This window comes from Pristiophorus japonicus, unplaced genomic scaffold (assembly GCF_044704955.1).
Source record: "Pristiophorus japonicus isolate sPriJap1 unplaced genomic scaffold, sPriJap1.hap1 HAP1_SCAFFOLD_257, whole genome shotgun sequence".
Taxonomy (NCBI): domain Eukaryota; kingdom Metazoa; phylum Chordata; class Chondrichthyes; family Pristiophoridae; genus Pristiophorus; species Pristiophorus japonicus.
This window is the reverse complement of record NW_027252307.1, coordinates 497,292-515,614: the sequence shown is the minus strand read 5'-3', so window position 1 is coordinate 515,614 and position 18,323 is coordinate 497,292. Positions and strand designations below refer to the sequence as shown.

At 51.5% G+C, this 18,323-nt stretch overlaps 1 protein-coding gene across 1 annotated transcript in view; it reads left to right on the top strand.

Moving 5' to 3' along the window:
• The first annotated feature begins 4,283 nt into the window (after positions 1–4,283).
• Positions 4,284–18,323, top strand: part of LOC139247100 (collagen alpha-1(V) chain-like) — a 137,879-nt gene continuing 123,839 nt past the window's right edge. The window contains exons 1-2 of the mRNA XM_070871510.1: positions 4,284–4,335; positions 5,677–5,730. Of these exons, the coding sequence (XP_070727611.1) occupies positions 4,306–4,335; positions 5,677–5,730 (84 nt within the window). The 5' untranslated portion in view covers positions 4,284–4,305. The remainder of the gene's footprint in view (positions 4,336–5,676; positions 5,731–18,323) is intronic.

Below are 18,323 nucleotides of genomic sequence, written 5' to 3'. Positions count from 1 at the left end.
CCTCGAGCCTGTTACACAGGAACAAGAGGAGGCCATTCAGCCCCTCGAACCTGTTACACAGGAACAGGAGGAGGCCCATTCAGACCCTCGAGCCTGTTACACAGGAACAGGAGGAGGCCATTCAGCCCCTCGAGCCTGTTACACAGGAACAGGAGGAGGCCATTCAGCCCCTCGAGCCTGTTACACAGGAACAGGAGGAGGCCATTCAGCCCCTCGAGCCTGTTCTGCCATTCAGTGAGATCCTGGCTGATTGTGACCGAACTCCATCTCCCCGCCTTGGTTCCGTAACCTTTGACATCCTTAACCAATAAAAATCCATCAATCTCAATTTTCATATTTTCAACTGACCCCCCTCCGGCCCCAACAGTGTTTTGGGGGAGAGAGTTCCCGATCCCCAGGGCCCTTTGTGTGAAGAAGTGTTCCCTGACATCACCCCGGAATGGCCTGGCTCTAATTTTACGGCGATGCCCCTTGTTCTGGACTCCCCCCACCCCAGGAAATCGTTTCTCTCGATCAATATCAGGAATACAAGCCCAGTCTGTGCAGCCTGTCCTCACAATTTCATCCTCAGCTGGAGCACGAGCCCCTCGGACCTGCGAAGGTCATGTGACTTCCCCGCCCCACCGTTCCAGGGCATCGAGCCCCCTTACTGTGAGTGAGGAAGGTTCGTGGCTCGGAGGCCTGGGTGGGCCAGGGTCTCAGTTAGCAGCAGTTCCTCATGGGAGGAGTTCCCTGGGACAGCTGGGAATTACCCGTTGGTGTGGGGGGGAAGCAGATGGAAGGCCCGACAGAGTTTCCCCCCGGACCCCTCCCCATTCTCGCCCCTCCCCATCCCTTCCTCCCCCATCCCTCCTCCCCATTCCCCCCTCCCCATTCCCCCTCCCCATTTCCTCCTCCACTCCCCATTACCCCCCGTCCCCCCTCCCCATCCTCCTCCCCATTCCCCTCCCCATTCCCCCTCCCCATTCCCTCCTCCCCATTCCCCCTCCCCATTACCCCTCCCCATTACCCCCCGTTCCCCTCCCCATTCCCTCCTCCCCATTCCCCCTCCCCATTCCCTCCTCCCCATTCCCCCTCCCCATTCCCTCCTCCCCATTCCCCCTCCCCATTCCCTCCTCCCCATTCCTCCCTCCCCATTCCCCCCTCCCCATTCCCCACCACTCCCCATTCCCCTCGCCACCCCCTCCCCATTCCCCTCACCCCCCCAATTACCCCCACCCCCTCCCCATTCCCCTCACCCCCCCCATTACCCCCACCCCCTCCCCATTCCCCCCTCCCCATTCCCTCCTCCCCATTCCCCCTCCCCATTCCCCCTCCCCATTCCCCCTCCCCATTCCTCCCTCCCCATTCCCCCCTCCCCATTCCCCACCCCCTCCTCATTCCCCTCACCCCCCCCATTACCCCCACCCCCTCCCCATTCCCCCCTCCCCATTCCCTCCTCCCCATTCCCCTCCCCATTCCTCCCTCCCCCATTCCCCCCTCCCCATTCCCCACCCCCTCCCCATTCCCCTCACCCCCCCCATTACCCCCACCCCCTCCCCATTCCCCGCCCCCCACCCCCCAGCTTCCTTGAACCAGAATTTTAAACATTCGGCCAAAATGCGTCAGAATCTCTGCCCCAAGCCAGGTGTCAGTTCCACCCAGCACTTTGGGACATTGTTTGTCTGAAAGGTCGAGGACATTGGGCCCAAAATTAAACAGGTCTTCGACCAGTCACTGGTCCCAGTGAGAAAGCAAGACTCGTAACTTGTACGGTAACCTTTGATGTGGCACCTTGTCAAATGCCTTCTGGACATCCCAATACACCACATCCACTGGTTCCCCTTTATCCACCCTGCTCGTTACATCCTCAAAAAACTCCAGCAAATGTTCATCCTTCTTTTAGAGTCTTGCTTTCTCACTGGAATATATCTGCTGAGAGTTATGAAATATCTCCTTAAATGTTTGCCATTGCCCATCTACCGTATGGCTTCGCTGACTCTTACCTCGATTCTTTTAAAATGTGTGGACGCAATCCATCCGGACCAGGGGTTTTATCTCTTTGAGTTTGATTAGTTTATTTAATATATCCCCTCTTTTTATTTTAAATGCACTTATCTCATTACTATTCTCATCATCCAGTGTCATGTCCACCTGCTCTATCTCCCTGGTAAACACTGCAAGAAAAGAATGTTTAAATATTCCTGCCATCTCTCTATCATTACCTGTGGTATTATCCTGTCGATCCCTTAATGGCCCTATTCCCTTCCCAACCTTTATTTTTTTATTGATGTGCCTGTAAAATATTTTACTATTTTGTTTTATGTTCCTTGATAATTTAAGTTCATAGTTCCTCTTTGCCTTTCTAATTGTTTTTTTTTATACTTCTCTCCTAATCTTTTCGTATTCTCCCTTATCATGCACTCCCCTGCTGTCTATGTATTTAATGTTTGCTTCTTTCTTTACCCTCAATTGTTCCCTTATGGCATCATTCATCCACGGAGTCTCATTAGTGTTCAGCTTATTCTTTCCTTTCAGCAGAATATATTGTTCCTGCACTTTGTTGATCACCGTTTTAAATGTTTCCCATTGCTGTTCTATGTCAATTTTTGCCAATACTGTTGACCATTTTATTTTCCTGACTGCTATTCTCAGTCCCTCAAAATCAGCTTATCTCCAATTTATTACCCTAGTTTTCTTCATACTTATGTCCTTCTCAGTTATCATCTTAAAGCGTATTGTATTATGGTCACTATTGCCTAGATGCTCCCCTTTTTTACTTCTCTTATCTGCTCTGGTCCATTCCCCATTTCTGGATCCAATAGCGAATCCTCCATTGTTGGGCTTTTAACATGTTGGGTTAGAAAGGAGTCCTGCACACATTGCAGGAACTCCATTCCCTCATCGCCTTTACCTACGCTCTTCCATACAATGAATGTCAGGATGACTGATTTTCTCAGGGTGGATAGAGGGCTGGAGGTCCAGTCCCTCAGTGTTGGTTCGGTCCCTGCGTGTCAGCGGCGACCGGTATTTCCGCTCAGACAAGGCATAGTAGCCTTCACAGGGGTGGATGGGGAAACCATCCAGTGACCTGGGCCACCCATCCCCTCCCTCCTCCCCACATCCCACGCCAGAGACTTGTGCAAAAAATCTAGTGCACTCCTGGTGCAGTACTGAGGGAGCACTGCACTGTCGGAGGGGCAGTACTGAGGGAGCGCTGCACTGTCGGAGGGGCAGTACTGAGGGAGCACTGCACTGTTGGAGGGGCAGTACTGAGGGAGCACTGCACTGTTGGAGGGGCAGTACTGAGGGAGCGCCGCACTGTCGGAGGGGCAGTACTGAGGGAGCACTGCACTGTCGGAGGGGCATTACTGAGGGAGCGCTGCACTGTTGGAGGGGCAGTACTGAGGGAGTGTACTGTCGGAGGGGCAGTACTGAGGGAGCACCGCACTGTCGGAGGGGCAGTACTGAGGGAGCACTGCATTGTCGGAGGGGCAGTACTGAGGGAGCACCGCATTGTCGGAGGTGCCATCTTTTGGATGAGACATTAAACCGAGGCCCCGTCTGTTCTCTCAGGTGGATGTAAAAGATCCCGTGACACTTTATCGAAGAAGAGCAGGGGAGTTCTCCCCGGTGTCCTGGGGCCAATATTTATCCCTCAATCAACATAACAAAACAGATGATCCGGTCATTATCACAGTGCTGTGTGTGGGAGCTTGCTGTGCTCAAATTGTCTCCTGCATTTCATATATTACAACAGCGACTGACTGCACGTCATAAAGTGCTTCATTGTCTGTGAAGTGTTTTGGGACACACTGAGGTGGTGAAAGGTGCTCTCGAAATGCAAATTCTTTCTTATCTTCTATAACATCTGGGATCGTGACCCGCAGAAGTTCATATCCAGTCGTTATGACAACGCCGAGGAATGTTTATTCCAAGATAGCGTCCACGGTAATGGTATGGTTGAAGGATGTTCAGCTGTGGTCAGGTGTCAGCAGAGGGCTCCGGAGGTGATTGGCCTGTGGAAAGAACGTGCATTTCTATAGCGCCTTTGACAATCACCGGACGTCCCAAAGAGCTTTACAGCCAATGAAGTACTTTTGGAGTGTAGTCACTGTTGTAATGTGAGAAACGAGGCAGCCAATTTGCGCACAGCAAGCTCCCACACACAGCATTGTGACAATAACCAGATAATCTGTTTTTGTTATATTGATTGAGGGATAAATATTGGTCCAGGACAGCGGGGATAATTTTTATGCTTTGCATTTGCTGAGGGAGATTTTTCTGTTTGTCTTACAGCTGGCATTGCGGGGTCCGACTGGACCAATGGGTTTGACCGGAAGACCTGGCCCACTTGTAAGTACTGGAACTGCCGGGGGATTGCTGGGGTCTCCAGGATGGGGGAGGGCTCCGAGCACGGGGCTCGCTGACCCTGCTCTCTCCCTCTGTCGTACATCACAGTCACACCACGGACTCCCTCACTTTGTGAGGCAATAAGTTGGCCAGACTCCCTCGGCCAATTCCAAGGCCGCCTGAGCTTTTGAAGATGTTTAGTTTTCCTGGGATGAGAGGCCGGTTCAAAAACCAGATTTTCCTTAATTTTTCTTTCTCCAGATGTTGCACGTGTTAACTCGGAGAATTCTCGCTCGGCCCCACGAAACATTTTTGTTAAATGTGCTTTTTCCTGAGTCTGTAATTGATGGCTGAATCCCATCGGCCCCAGACTGGGCCGTGCTGGGTGATTGATCCTCAACTGGGGAGGGGAGGGGAGAGTGGGGGGAGGGAGGGGAGGGGAGTGTGGGGGGAGGGAGGGGAGAGTGGGGTGAGGGAGGGGAGGGGAGAGTGGGGGTAGGGAGGGGAGGGGAGGGAGAGTGGGGGTAGGGAGGGGAGAGTGGGGAGAGGGCGGAGAGGAGGCCCTCACTGCAGAAGGTTGTGTGTGGCTGTGACCGAGCTGGAGGGGAGCTCAGCAACAGGTCCATGTGTTTGAGATGACAATTGGTCACTAAAGGGTTCAGCAGCGAACGATGTCGGAGGTTATCCAGACTTAGGCAGAAGATGCTGGAACGCTGCTCGAGTTACCCTCTGAGAAACACACTGAGTGAGAAATTACACGGAGTCCTGGGCAGGGTGGATTGTCGATGGCCTGTGAGAGAAACAGCTCAATGGGCCTTTCCTGTCCTGTTCCTGGGGACGCGCCCAGCACGGGCTGAGGGAGGCTGAGCCTGGGACACAGGGGAGAGATGGGGGGGAGGGGCCTGTGCAGGCAGGGCCAGTGTGGGAGGGGCCTGTAGGATGGGACCAATGAGAGAGGCACTGGTATGGTCTGGGCTTGTGACATGTGGTCAGTGTGGGAGGGGCCTGTGAGGTAGTGTGGGTGAGGCTGTGTGGGCGGGGCATGTGGTGTGAGGCAGTGTGGGTGGGGCCTGTGGTGTGGGACTGGTGTGGGCGGGGCCTGTGAGGCAGTGTGGGCGGGGCCTGTGGTGTGGGACTGGTGTGGGCGGGGCCTGTGAGGCAGTGTGGGCGGGGCCTGTGGTGTGGGACTGGTGTGGGCGGGGCCTGTGAGGCAGTGTGGGCGGGGCCTGTGGTGTGGGACTGGTGTGGGCGGGGCCTGTGAGGCAGTGTGGGCGGGGCCTGTGGTGTGGGACTGGTGTGGGCGGGGCTCTCATGTCTTGTAACTGTCTCGATTTCCTTTTTCAGGGGCCCCCTGGATACCTGGGAATTAAAGGCGAAATGGGAGACTTCGGCCCTCAGGTAAATGAGAACCTGACTCGGTCTGTGAGATTAACCAGACGCGTGTCTGTGAGATTAACCAGACGCGTGTCTGTGAGATTAACCAGACGCGTGTCTGTGAGATTAACCAGACCCGTGTCTGTGAGATTAACCAGACGCGTGTCTGTGAGATTAACCAGACGCGTGTCTGTGAGATTAACCAGACGCGGTCTGTGAGATTAACCAGACCCGTGTCTGTGAGATTAACCAGACTCGGCCTGTGAGATTAACCAGACGCGTGTCTGTGAGATTAACCAGACGCGTGTCTGTGAGATTAACCAGACGCGTGTCTGTGAGATTAACCAGACTCGGTCTGTGAGATAACCAGACGCGTGTCTGTGAGATTAACCAGACGCGTGTCTGTGAGATTAAGACGCGTGTCTGTGAGATTAACCAGACCCGTGTCTGTGAGATTAACCAGACCCGTGTCTGTGAGATTAACCAGACCCGTGTCTGTGAGATTAACCAGACGCGTGTCTGTGAGATTAACCAGACGCAGTCTGTGAGATTAACCAGACGCGTGTCTGTGAGATTAACCAGACCCGTGTCTGTGAGATTAACCAGACTCGGTCTGTGAGATTAACCAGACGCGGTCTGTGAGATTAACCAGACTCGGCCTGTGAGATTAACCAGACGCGTGGCTGTGAGATTAACCAGACGCGTGCCTGTGAGATTAACCAGACGCGGTCTGTGAGATTAACCAGACGCGTGTCTGTGAGATTAACCAGACCCGTGTCTGTGAGATTAACCAGGCGCGTGTCTGTGAGATTAACCAGACTCGGTCTGTGAGATTAACCAGACCCGTGTCTGTGAGATTAACCAGACTCGGCCTGTGAGATTAACCAGACGCGTGTCTGTGAGATTAACAAGACGCGTGTCTGTGAGATTAACCAGACCCGTGTCTGTGAGATTAACCAGGCGCGGTGTGTGAGATTAATCAGACGCGGTGTGTGAGATTAACCAGACCCGTGTCTGTGAGATTAACCAGATGCGTGTCTGTGAGATTAACCAGACGCGTGTCTGTGAGATTAACCAGACGCGGTCTGTGAGATTAACCAGACGCGTGTCTGTGAGATTAACCAGTCCCGTGTCTGTGAGATTAACCAGACCCGTGTCTGTGAGATTAACCAGACCTGTGTCTGTGAGATTAACCAGACTCAGTCTGTGAGATAACCAGACGCGTGTCTGTGAGATTAACCAGACGCGTGTCTGTGAGATTAAGACGCGTGTCTGTGAGATTAACCAGACCCGTGTCTGTGAGATTAACCAGACTCGGTCTGTGAGATAACCAGACCCGTGTCTGTGAGATTAACCAGACTCGGCCTGTGAGATTAACCAGACGCGTGTCTGTGAGATTAAGACGCGTGTCTGTGAGATTAACCAGACGCGGTCTGTGAGATTAACCAGACGCGTGTCTGTGAGATTAACCAGACTCGGTCTGTGAGATTAACCAGACCCGTGTCTGTGAGATTAACCAGACGCGGTCTGTGAGATTAACCAGACGCGGTCTGTGAGATTAACCAGAAGCGTGTCTGTGAGATTAACCAGACGCGTGTCTGTGAGATTAACCAGACCCGTATCTGTGAGATTAACCAGACGCGTGTCTGTGAGATTAACCAGACTCGGCCTGTGAGATTAACCAGACGCGTGTCTGAGATTAACCAGACGCGTGTCTGTGAGATTAACCAGACCCGTGTCTGTGAGATTAACCAGGCGCGGTGTGTGAGATTAACCAGACCCGTGTCTGTGAGATTAACCAGGCGCGGTCTGTGACATTAACCAGACGCGTGGCTGTGAGATTAACCAGACGCGTGCCTGTGAGATTAACCAGACGCGGTCTGTGAGATTAACCAGACGCGGTCTGTGAGATTAACCAGAAGCGTGTCTGTGAGATTAACCAGACGCGTGTCTGTGAGATTAACCAGACCCGTATCTGTGAGATTAACCAGACTCGGTCTGTGAGATTAACCAGACGCGTGTCTGTGAGATTAACCAGACGCAGTCTGTGAGATTAACCAGACGCGTGTCTGTGAGATTAACCAGACCCGTGTCTGTGAGATTAACCAGACTCAGTCTGTGAGATTAACCAGACGCGGTCTGTGAGATTAACCAGACTCGGCCTGTGAGATTAACCAGACGCGTGGCTGTGAGATTAACCAGACGCGTGCCTGTGAGATTAACCAGACGCGGTCTGTGAGATTAACCAGACGCGAGTCTGTGAGATTAACCAGACCCGTGTCTGTGAGATTAACCAGACTCGGTCTGTGAGATTAACCAGACGCGGTCTGTGAGATTAACCAGACTCGGCCTGTGAGATTAACCAGACGCGTGTCTGTGAGATTAACCAGACGCGTGTCTGTGAGATTAACCAGACCTGTGTCTGTGAGATTAACCAGACTCGGTCTGTGAGATTAACCAGACCCGTGTCTGTGAGATTAACCAGACGCGGTCTGTGAGATTAACCAGACGCGTGTCTGTGAGATTAACCAGACGCGGTCTGTGAGATTAACCAGACGCGGTCTGTGAGATTAACCAGACCCGTGTCTGTGAGATTAACCAGACTCGGTCTGTGAGATTAACCAGACGCGGTCTGTGAGATTAACCAGACGCGTGTCTGTGAGATTGACCAGACGCGGTCTGTGAGATTAACCAGACGCGTGTCTGTGAGATTAACCAGACGCGTGTCTGTGAGATTAACCAGACGTGGTCTGTGAGATTAACCAGACCCGTGTCTGTGAGATTAACCAGACGCGATCTGTGAGATTAACCAGACTCGGCCTGTGAGATTAACCAGACGCGGTCTGTGAGATTAACCAGACGCGTGTCTGTGAGATTAACCAGACCCGTGTCTGTGAGATTAACCAGACTCGGTCTGTGAGATTAACCAGACGCGGTCTGTGAGCTTAACCAGACTCGGCCTGTGAGATTAACCAGACGCGTGTCTGTGAGATTAACCAGACGCGTGTCTGTGAGATTAACCAGACCCGTGTCTGTGAGATTAACCAGACTCGGTCTGAGATTAACCAGACGCGGTCTGTGAGATTAACCAGACGCGGTGTGTGAGATTAACCAGACTCGGTCTGTGAGATTAACCAGACGCGGCGTGTGAGATTAACCAGACCCGTGTCTGTGAGATTAACCAGACCCGTGTCTGTGAGATTAACCAGACGCGGTGTGTGAGATTAACCAGACGCGGTCTGTGAGATTAACCAGACCCGTGTCTGTGAGATTAACCAGACGCGGTGTGTGAGATTAACCAGACGCGTGTCTGTGAGATTAACAAGACGCGTGTCTGTGAGATTAACCAGACCCGTGTCTGTGAGATTAACCAGACGCGTGTCTGTGAGATTAACCAGACCCGTGTCTGTGAGATTAACCAGACCCGTGTCTGTGAGATTAACCAGACCCGTATCTGTGAGATTAACCAGACTCGTATCTGTGAGATTAACCAGACACGGTCTGTGAGATTAATCAGACGCGGTGTGTGAGATTAACCAGACCCGTGTCTGTGAGATTAACCAGACGCGTGTCTGTGAGATTAACCAGACGCGGTCTGTGAGATTAACCAGACGCGTGTCTGTGAGATTAACCAGACCCGTGTCTGTGAGATTAACCAGTCCCGTGTCTGTGAGATTAACCAGACCCGTGTCTGTGAGATTAACCAGACCCGTGTCTGTGAGATTAACCAGACCTGTGTCTGTGAGATTAACCAGACTCGGTCTGTGAGATAACCAGACGCGTGTCTGTGAGATTAACCAGACGCGTGTCTGTGAGATTAAGACGCGTGTCTGTGAGATTAACCAGACCCGTGTCTGTGAGATTAACCAGACTCGGTCTGTGAGATAACCAGACCCGTGTCTGTGAGATTAACCAGACTCGGTCTGTGAGATTAACCAGACGCGTGTCTGTGAGATTAAGACGCGTGTCTGTGAGATTAACCAGACGCGGTCTGTGAGATTAACCAGACGCGTGTCTGTGAGATTAACCAGACTCGGTCTGTGAGATTAACCAGACCCGTGTCTGTGAGATTAACCAGACGCGGTCTGTGAGATTAACCAGACGCGGTCTGTGAGATTAACCAGAAGCGTGTCTGTGAGATTAACCAGACGCGTGTCTGTGAGATTAACCAGACCCGTATCTGTGAGATTAACCAGACGCGTGTCTGTGAGATTAACCAGACTCGGCCTGTGAGATTAACCAGACGCGTGTCTGAGATTAACCAGACGCGTGTCTGTGAGATTAACCAGACCCGTGTCTGTGAGATTAACCAGGCGCGGTGTGTGAGATTAACCAGACCCGTGTCTGTGAGATTAACCAGGCGCGGTCTGTGAGATTAACCAGACGCGTGGCTGTGAGATTAACCAGACGCGTGACTGTGAGATTAACCAGACGCGGTCTGTGAGATTAACCAGACGCGGTCTGTGAGATTAACCAGACGCGGTCTGTGAGATTAACCAGAAGCGTGTCTGTGAGATTAACCAGACGCGTGTCTGTGAGATTAACCAGACCCGTATCTGTGAGATTAACCAGACGCGTGTCTGTGAGATTAACCAGACTCGGCCTGTGAGATTAACCAGACGCGTGTCTGAGATTAACCAGACGCGTGTCTGTGAGATTAACCAGACCCGTGTCTGTGAGATTAACCAGGCGCGGTGTGTGAGATTAACCAGACCCGTGTCTGTGAGATTAACCAGGCGCGGTCTGTGAGATTAACCAGACCCGTGTCTGTGAGATTAACCAGACCTGTGTCTGTGAGATTAACCAGACTCGGTCTGTGAGATAACCAGACGCGTGTCTGTGAGATTAACCAGACGCGTGTCTGTGAGATTAAGACGCGTGTCTGTGAGATTAACCAGACCCGTGTCTGTGAGATTAACCAGACTCGGTCTGTGAGATAACCAGACCCGTGTCTGTGAGATTAACCAGACTCGGTCTGTGAGATTAACCAGACGCGTGTCTGTGAGATTAAGACGCGTGTCTGTGAGATTAACCAGACGCGGTCTGTGAGATTAACCAGACGCGGTCTGTGAGATTAACCAGACGCGGTCTGTGAGATTAACCAGAAGCGTGTCTGTGAGATTAACCAGACGCGTGTCTGTGAGATTAACCAGACCCGTATCTGTGAGATTAACCAGACGCGTGTCTGTGAGATTAACCAGACTCGGCCTGTGAGATTAACCAGACGCGTGTCTGAGATTAACCAGACGCGTGTCTGTGAGATTAACCAGACCCGTGTCTGTGAGATTAACCAGGCGCGGTGTGTGAGATTAACCAGACCCGTGTCTGTGAGATTAACCAGGCGCGGTCTGTGAGATTAACCAGACGCGTGGCTGTGAGATTAACCAGACGCGTGACTGTGAGATTAACCAGACGCGGTCTGTGAGATTAACCAGACGCGGTCTGTGAGATTAACCAGAAGCGTGTCTGTGAGATTAACCAGACGCGTGTCTGTGAGATTAACCAGACCCGTATCTGTGAGATTAACCAGACCCGTGTCTGTGAGATTAACCAGACGCGTGTCTGTGAGATTAACAAGACGCAGTCTGTGAGATTAACCAGACGCGTGTCTGTGAGATTAACCAGACCCGTGTCTGTGAGATTAACCAGACTCAGTCTGTGAGATTAACCAGACGCGGTCTGTGAGATTAACCAGACTCGGCCTGTGAGATTAACCAGACGCGTGTCTGTGAGATTAACCAGACGCGTGTCTGTGAGATTAACCAGACCTGTGTCTGTGAGATTAACCAGACTCGGTTTGTGAGATTAACCAGACCCGTGTCTGTGAGATTAACCAGACGCGGTCTGTGAGATTAACCAGACGCGTGTCTGTGAGATTAACCAGACGCGGTCTGTGAGATTAACCAGACGCGTGTCTGTGAGATTAACCAGACCCGTGTCTGTGAGATTAACCAGACGCGTGTCTGTGAGATTAACCAGACGCGTGTCTGTGAGATTAACCAGACGCGGTCTGTGAGATTAACCAGACTCGGTCTGTGAGATTAACCAGACGCGGTCTGTGAGATTAACCAGACTCGGCCTGTGAGATTAACCAGACGCGTGTCTGTGAGATTAACCAGACTCGGCCTGTGAGATTAACCAGACGCGTGTCTGTGAGATTAACCAGACTCGGTCTGTGAGATTAACCAGACGCGGTCTGTGAGATTAACCAGACGCGTGTCTGTGAGATTGACCAGACGCGGTCTGTGAGATTAACCAGACGCGTGTCTGTGAGATTAACCAGACGCGTGTCTGTGAGATTAACCAGACCCGTGTCTGTGAGATTAACCAGACGCGTGTCTGTGAGATTAACCAGACGCGGTCTGTGAGATTAACCAGACTCGGTCTGTGAGATTAACCAGACGCGGTCTGTGAGATTAACCAGACTCGGCCTGTGAGATTAACCAGACGCGTGCCTGTGAGATTAACCAGACGCGGTCTGTGAGATTAACCAGACGCGTGTCTGTGAGATTAACCAGACCCGTGTCTGTGAGATTAACCAGACTCGGTCTGTGAGATTAACCAGACGCGGTCTGTGAGATTAACCAGACTCGGCCTGTGAGATTAACCAGACGCGTGTCTGTGAGATTAACCAGACCCGTGTCTGTGAGATTAACCAGACTCGGTCTGAGATTAACCAGACCCGTGTCTGTGAGATTAACCAGACCCGTGTCTGTGAGATTAACCAGACGCGTGTCTGTGAGATTAACCAGACGCGGTCTGTGAGATTAACCAGACGCGGCGTGTGAGATTAACCAGACCCGTGTCTGTGAGATTAACCAGACCCGTGTCTGTGAGATTAACCAGACGCGGTGTGTGAGATTAACCAGACTCGGTCTGTGAGATTAACCAGACGCGGCGTGTGAGATTAACCAGACCCGTGTCTGTGAGATTAACCAGACCCGTGTCTGTGAGATTAACCAGACGCGGTGTGTGAGATTAACCAGACGCGGTCTGTGAGATTAACCAGACCCGTGTCTGTGAGATTAACCAGACGCGTGTCTGTGAGATTAACCAGACGCGTGTCTGTGAGATTAACAAGACGCGTGTCTGTGAGATTAACCAGACCCGTGTCTGTGAGATTAACCAGACGCGTGTCTGTGAGATTAACCAGACCCGTGTCTGTGAGATTAACCAGACGCGTGTCTGTGAGATTAACCAGACCCGTGTCTGTGAGATTAACCAGACCCGTATCTGTGAGATTAACCAGACTCGGTCTGTGAGATTAACCAGACGCGGTCTGTGAGATTAACCAGACGCGTGTCTGTGAGATTAACCAGACCCGTGTCTGTGAGATTAACCAGACTCGGTCTGTGAGATTAACCAGACTCGGTCTGTGAGATTAACCAGACGCGTGTCTGTGAGATTAACCAGACGCGTGTCTGTGAGATTAACCAGACGCGGTCTGTGAGATTAACCAGACGCGTGTCTGTGAGATTAACCAGACCCGTGTCTGTGAGATTAACCAGACGCGGTCTGTGAGATTAACCAGACTCGGTCTGTGAGATTAACCAGACGCGGTCTGTGAGATTAACCAGACTCGGCCTGTGAGATTAACCAGACGCGTGTCTGTGAGATTAACCAGACTCGGTCTGTGAGATTAACCAGACGCGGTCTGTGAGATTAACCAGATCCGTGTCTATGAGATTAACCAGACGCGGTCTGTGAGATTAACCAGACGCGGTCTATGAGATTAACCAGATCCGTGTCTATGAGATTAACCAGACGCGTGTCTGTGAGATTAACCAGACGCGTGTCTGTGAGATTAACCAGACCCGTGTCTGTGAGATTAACCAGACGCGTGTCTGTGAGATTAACCAGACGCGTGTCTGTGAGATTAACCAGACGCGTGTCTGTGAGATTAACCAGACGCGTGTCTGAGATTAACCAGACGCCTGTCTGTGAGATTAACCAGACCCGTGTCTGTGAGATTAACCAGGCGCGGTGTGTGAGATTAACCAGACCCGTGTCTGTGAGATTAACCAGGCGCGGTCTGTGAGATTAACCAGACGCGTGGCTGTGAGATTAACCAGACGCGTGCCTGTGAGATTAACCAGACGCGGTCTGTGAGATTAACCAGACGCGGTCTGTGAGATTAACCAGAAGCGTGTCTGTGAGATAAACCAGACGCGTGTCTGTGAGATTAACCAGACCCGTATCTGTGAGATTAACCAGACTCGGTCTGTGAGATTAACCAGACGCGTGTCTGTGAGATTAACCAGACGCAGTCTGTGAGATTAACCAGACGCGTGTCTGTGAGATTAACCAGACCCGTGTCTGTGAGATTAACCAGACTCAGTCTGTGAGATTAACCAGACGCGGTCTGTGAGATTAACCAGACTCGGCCTGTGAGATTAACCAGACGCGTGGCTGTGAGATTAACCAGACGCGTGCCTGTGAGATTAACCAGACGCGGTCTGTGAGATTAACCAGACCCGTGTCTGTGAGATTAACCAGACTCGGTCTGTGAGATTAACCAGACGCAGTCTGTGAGATTAACCAGACTCGGCCTGTGAGATTAACCAGACGCGTGTCTGTGAGATTAACCAGACGCGTGTCTGTGAGATTAACCAGACCTGTGTCTGTGAGATTAACCAGACTCGGTCTGTGAGATTAACCAGACCCGTGTCTGTGAGATTAACCAGACGCGGTCTGTGAGATTAACCAGACGCGTGTCTGTGAGATTAACCAGACGCGGTCTGTGAGATTAACCAGACGCGTGTCTGTGAGATTAACCAGACCCGTGTCTGTGAGATTAACCAGACGCGTGTCTGTGAGATTAACCAGACGCGGTCTGTGAGATTAACCAGACTCGGTCTGTGAGATTAACCAGACGCGGTCTGTGAGATTAACCAGACTCGGCCTGTGAGATTAACCAGACGCGTGTCTGTGAGATTAACCAGACTCGGCCTGTGAGATTAACCAGACGCGTGTCTGTGAGATTAACCAGACTCGGTCTGTGAGATTAACCAGACGCGGTCTGTGAGATTAACCAGACGCGTGTCTGTGAGATTGACCAGACGCGGTCTGTGAGATTAACCAGACGCGTGTCTGTGAGATTAACCAGACGCGTGTCTGTGAGATTAACCAGACGCGGTCTGTGAGATTAACCAGACGCGTGTCTGTGAGATTAACCAGACCCGTGTCTGTGAGATTAACCAGACGCGATCTGTGAGATTAACCAGACTCGGCCTGTGAGATTAACCAGACGCGTGTCTGTGAGATTAACCAGACGCGTGCCTGTGAGATTAACCAGACGCGGTCTGTGAGATTAACCAGACGCGTGTCTGTGAGATTAACCAGACCCGTGTCTGTGAGATTAACCAGACGCGGTCTGTGAGATTAACCAGACTCGGCCTGTGAGATTAACCAGACTCGGCCTGTGAGATTAACCAGACGCGTGTCTGTGAGATTAACCAGACCCGTGTCTGTGAGATTAACCAGACGCGGTGTGTGAGATTAACCAGACGCGGTGTGTGAGATTAACCAGACGCGTGTCTGTGAGATTAACAAGACGCGTGTCTGTGAGATTAACCAGACCCGTGTCTGTGAGATTAACCAGACGCGTGTCTGTGAGATTAACCAGACCCGTGTCTGTGAGATTAACCAGACGCGTGTCTGTGAGATTAACCAGACCCGTGTCTGTGAGATTAACCAGACCCGTATCTGTGAGATTAACCAGACTCGGTCTGTGAGATTAACCAGACGCGGTCTGTGAGATTAACCAGACGCGTGTCTGTGAGATTAACCAGACCCGTGTCTGTGAGATTAACCAGACTCGGTCTGTGAGATTAACCAGACTCGGTCTGTGAGATTAACCAGACTCGGTCTGTGAGATTAACCAGACGCGTGTCTGTGAGATTAACCAGATGCGTGTCTGTGAGATTAACCAGACGCGGTCTGTGAGATTAACCAGACGCGTGTCTGTGAGATTAACCAGACCCGTGTCTGTGAGATTAACCAGACGCGGTCTGTGAGATTAACCAGACTCGGTCTGTGAGATTAACCAGACGCGGTCTGTGAGATTAACCAGACGCGGTCTGTGAGATTAACCAGACTCGGCCTGTGAGATTAACCAGACGCGTGTCTGTGAGATTAACCAGACTCGGTCTGTGAGATTAACCAGACGCGGTCTGTGAGATTAACCAGATCCGTGTCTATGAGATTAACCAGACGCGGTCTGTGAGATTAACCAGACGCGGTCTATGAGATTAACCAGATCCGTGTCTATGAGATTAACCAGACGCGTGTCTGTGAGATTAACCAGACGCGTGTCTGTGAGATTAACCAGACCCGTGTCTGTGAGATTAACCAGACGCGTGTCTGTGAGATTAACCAGATGCGGTGTGTGAGATTAACCAGATGCGTGTCTGTGAGATTAACCAGACGCGTGTCTGTGAGATTAACCAGACTCGGTCTGTGAGATTAACCAGACGCGTGTCTGTGAGATTAAGACGCGTGTCTGTGAGATTAACCAGACGCGGTCTGTGAGATTAACCAGACGCGTGTCTGTGAGATTAACCAGACTCGGTCTGTGAGATTAACCAGACCCGTGTCTGTGAGATTAACCAGACGCGGTCTGTGAGATTAACCAGACGCGGTCTGTGAGATTAACCAGAAGCGTGTCTGTGAGATTAACCAGACGCGTGTCTGTGAGATTAACCAGACCCGTATCTGTGAGATTAACCAGACGCGTGTCTGTGAGATTAACCAGACTCGGCCTGTGAGATTAACCAGACGCGTGTCTGAGATTAACCAGACGCGTGTCTGTGAGATTAACCAGACCCGTGTCTGTGAGATTAACCAGGCGCGGTGTGTGAGATTAACCAGACCCGTGTCTGTGAGATTAACCAGGCGCGGTCTGTGAGATTAACCAGACGCGTGGCTGTGAGATTAACCAGACGCGTGCCTGTGAGATTAACCAGACGCGGTCTGTGAGATTAACCAGACGCGGTCTGTGAGATTAACCAGACGCGTGTCTGTGAGATTAACCAGACCCGTATCTGTGAGATTAACCAGACTCGGTCTGTGAGATTAACCAGACGCGTGTCTGTGAGATTAACCAGACGCAGTCTGTGAGATTAACCAGACGCGTGTCTGTGAGATTAACCAGACCCGTGTCTGTGAGATTAACCAGACTCAGTCTGTGAGATTAACCAGACGCGGTCTGTGAGATTAACCAGACGCGGTCTGTGAGATTAACCAGACTCGGCCTGTGAGATTAACCAGACGCGTGGCTGTGAGATTAACCAGACGCGTGCCTGTGAGATTAACCAGACGCGGTCTGTGAGATTAACCAGACCCGTGTCTGTGAGATTAACCAGACTCGGTCTGTGAGATTAACCAGACGCAGTCTGTGAGATTAACCAGACTCGGCCTGTGAGATTAACCAGACGCGTGTCTGTGAGATTAACCAGACGCGTGTCTGTGAGATTAACCAGACCTGTGTCTGTGAGATTAACCAGACTCGGTCTGTGAGATTAACCAGACCCGTGTCTGTGAGATTAACCAGACGCGGTCTGTGAGATTAACCAGACGCGTGTCTGTGAGATTAACCAGACGCGGTCTGTGAGATTAACCAGACGCGTGTCTGTGAGATTAACCAGACGCGTGTCTGTGAGATTAACCAGACGCGTGTCTGTGAGATTAACCAGACGCGGTCTGTGAGATTAACCAGACTCGGTCTGTGAGATTAACCAGACGCGGTCTGTGAGATTAACCAGACTCGGCCTGTGAGATTAACCAGACGCGTGTCTGTGAGATTAACCAGACTCGGCCTGTGAGATTAACCAGACGCGTGTCTGTGAGATTAACCAGACTCGGTCTGTGAGATTAACCAGACGCGGTCTGTGAGATTAACCAGACGCGTGTCTGTGAGATTGACCAGACGCGGTCTGTGAGATTAACCAGACGCGTGTCTGTGAGATTAACCAGACGCGGTCTGTGAGATTAACCAGACGCGTGTCTGTGAGATTAACCAGACCCGTGTCTGTGAGATTAACCAGACGCGATCTGTGAGATTAACCAGACTCGGCCTGTGAGATTAACCAGACCCGTGTCTGTGAGATTAACCAGACGCGTGTCTGTGAGATTAACCAGACGCGATCTGTGAGATTAACCAGACCCGTGTCTGTGAGATTAACCAGACGCGTGTCTGTGAGATTAACCAGACGCGTGCCTGTGAGATTAACCAGACGCGGTCTGTGAGATTAACCAGCGCGTGTCTGTGAGATTAACCAGACCCGTGTCTGTGAGATTAACCAGACTCGGTCTGTGAGATTAACCAGACGCGGTCTGTGAGATTAACCAGACTCGGCCTGTGAGATTAACCAGACGCGTGTCTGTGAGATTAACCAGACGCGTGTCTGTGAGATTAACCAGACCCGTGTCTGTGAGATTAACCAGACTCGGTCTGAGATTAACCAGACGCGGTCTGTGAGATTAACCAGACCCGTGTCTGTGAGATTAACCAGACGCGTGTCTGTGAGATTAACCAGACGCGGTCTGTGAGATTAACCAGACGCGGCGTGTGAGATTAACCAGACCCGTGTCTGTGAGATTAACCAGACCCGTGTCTG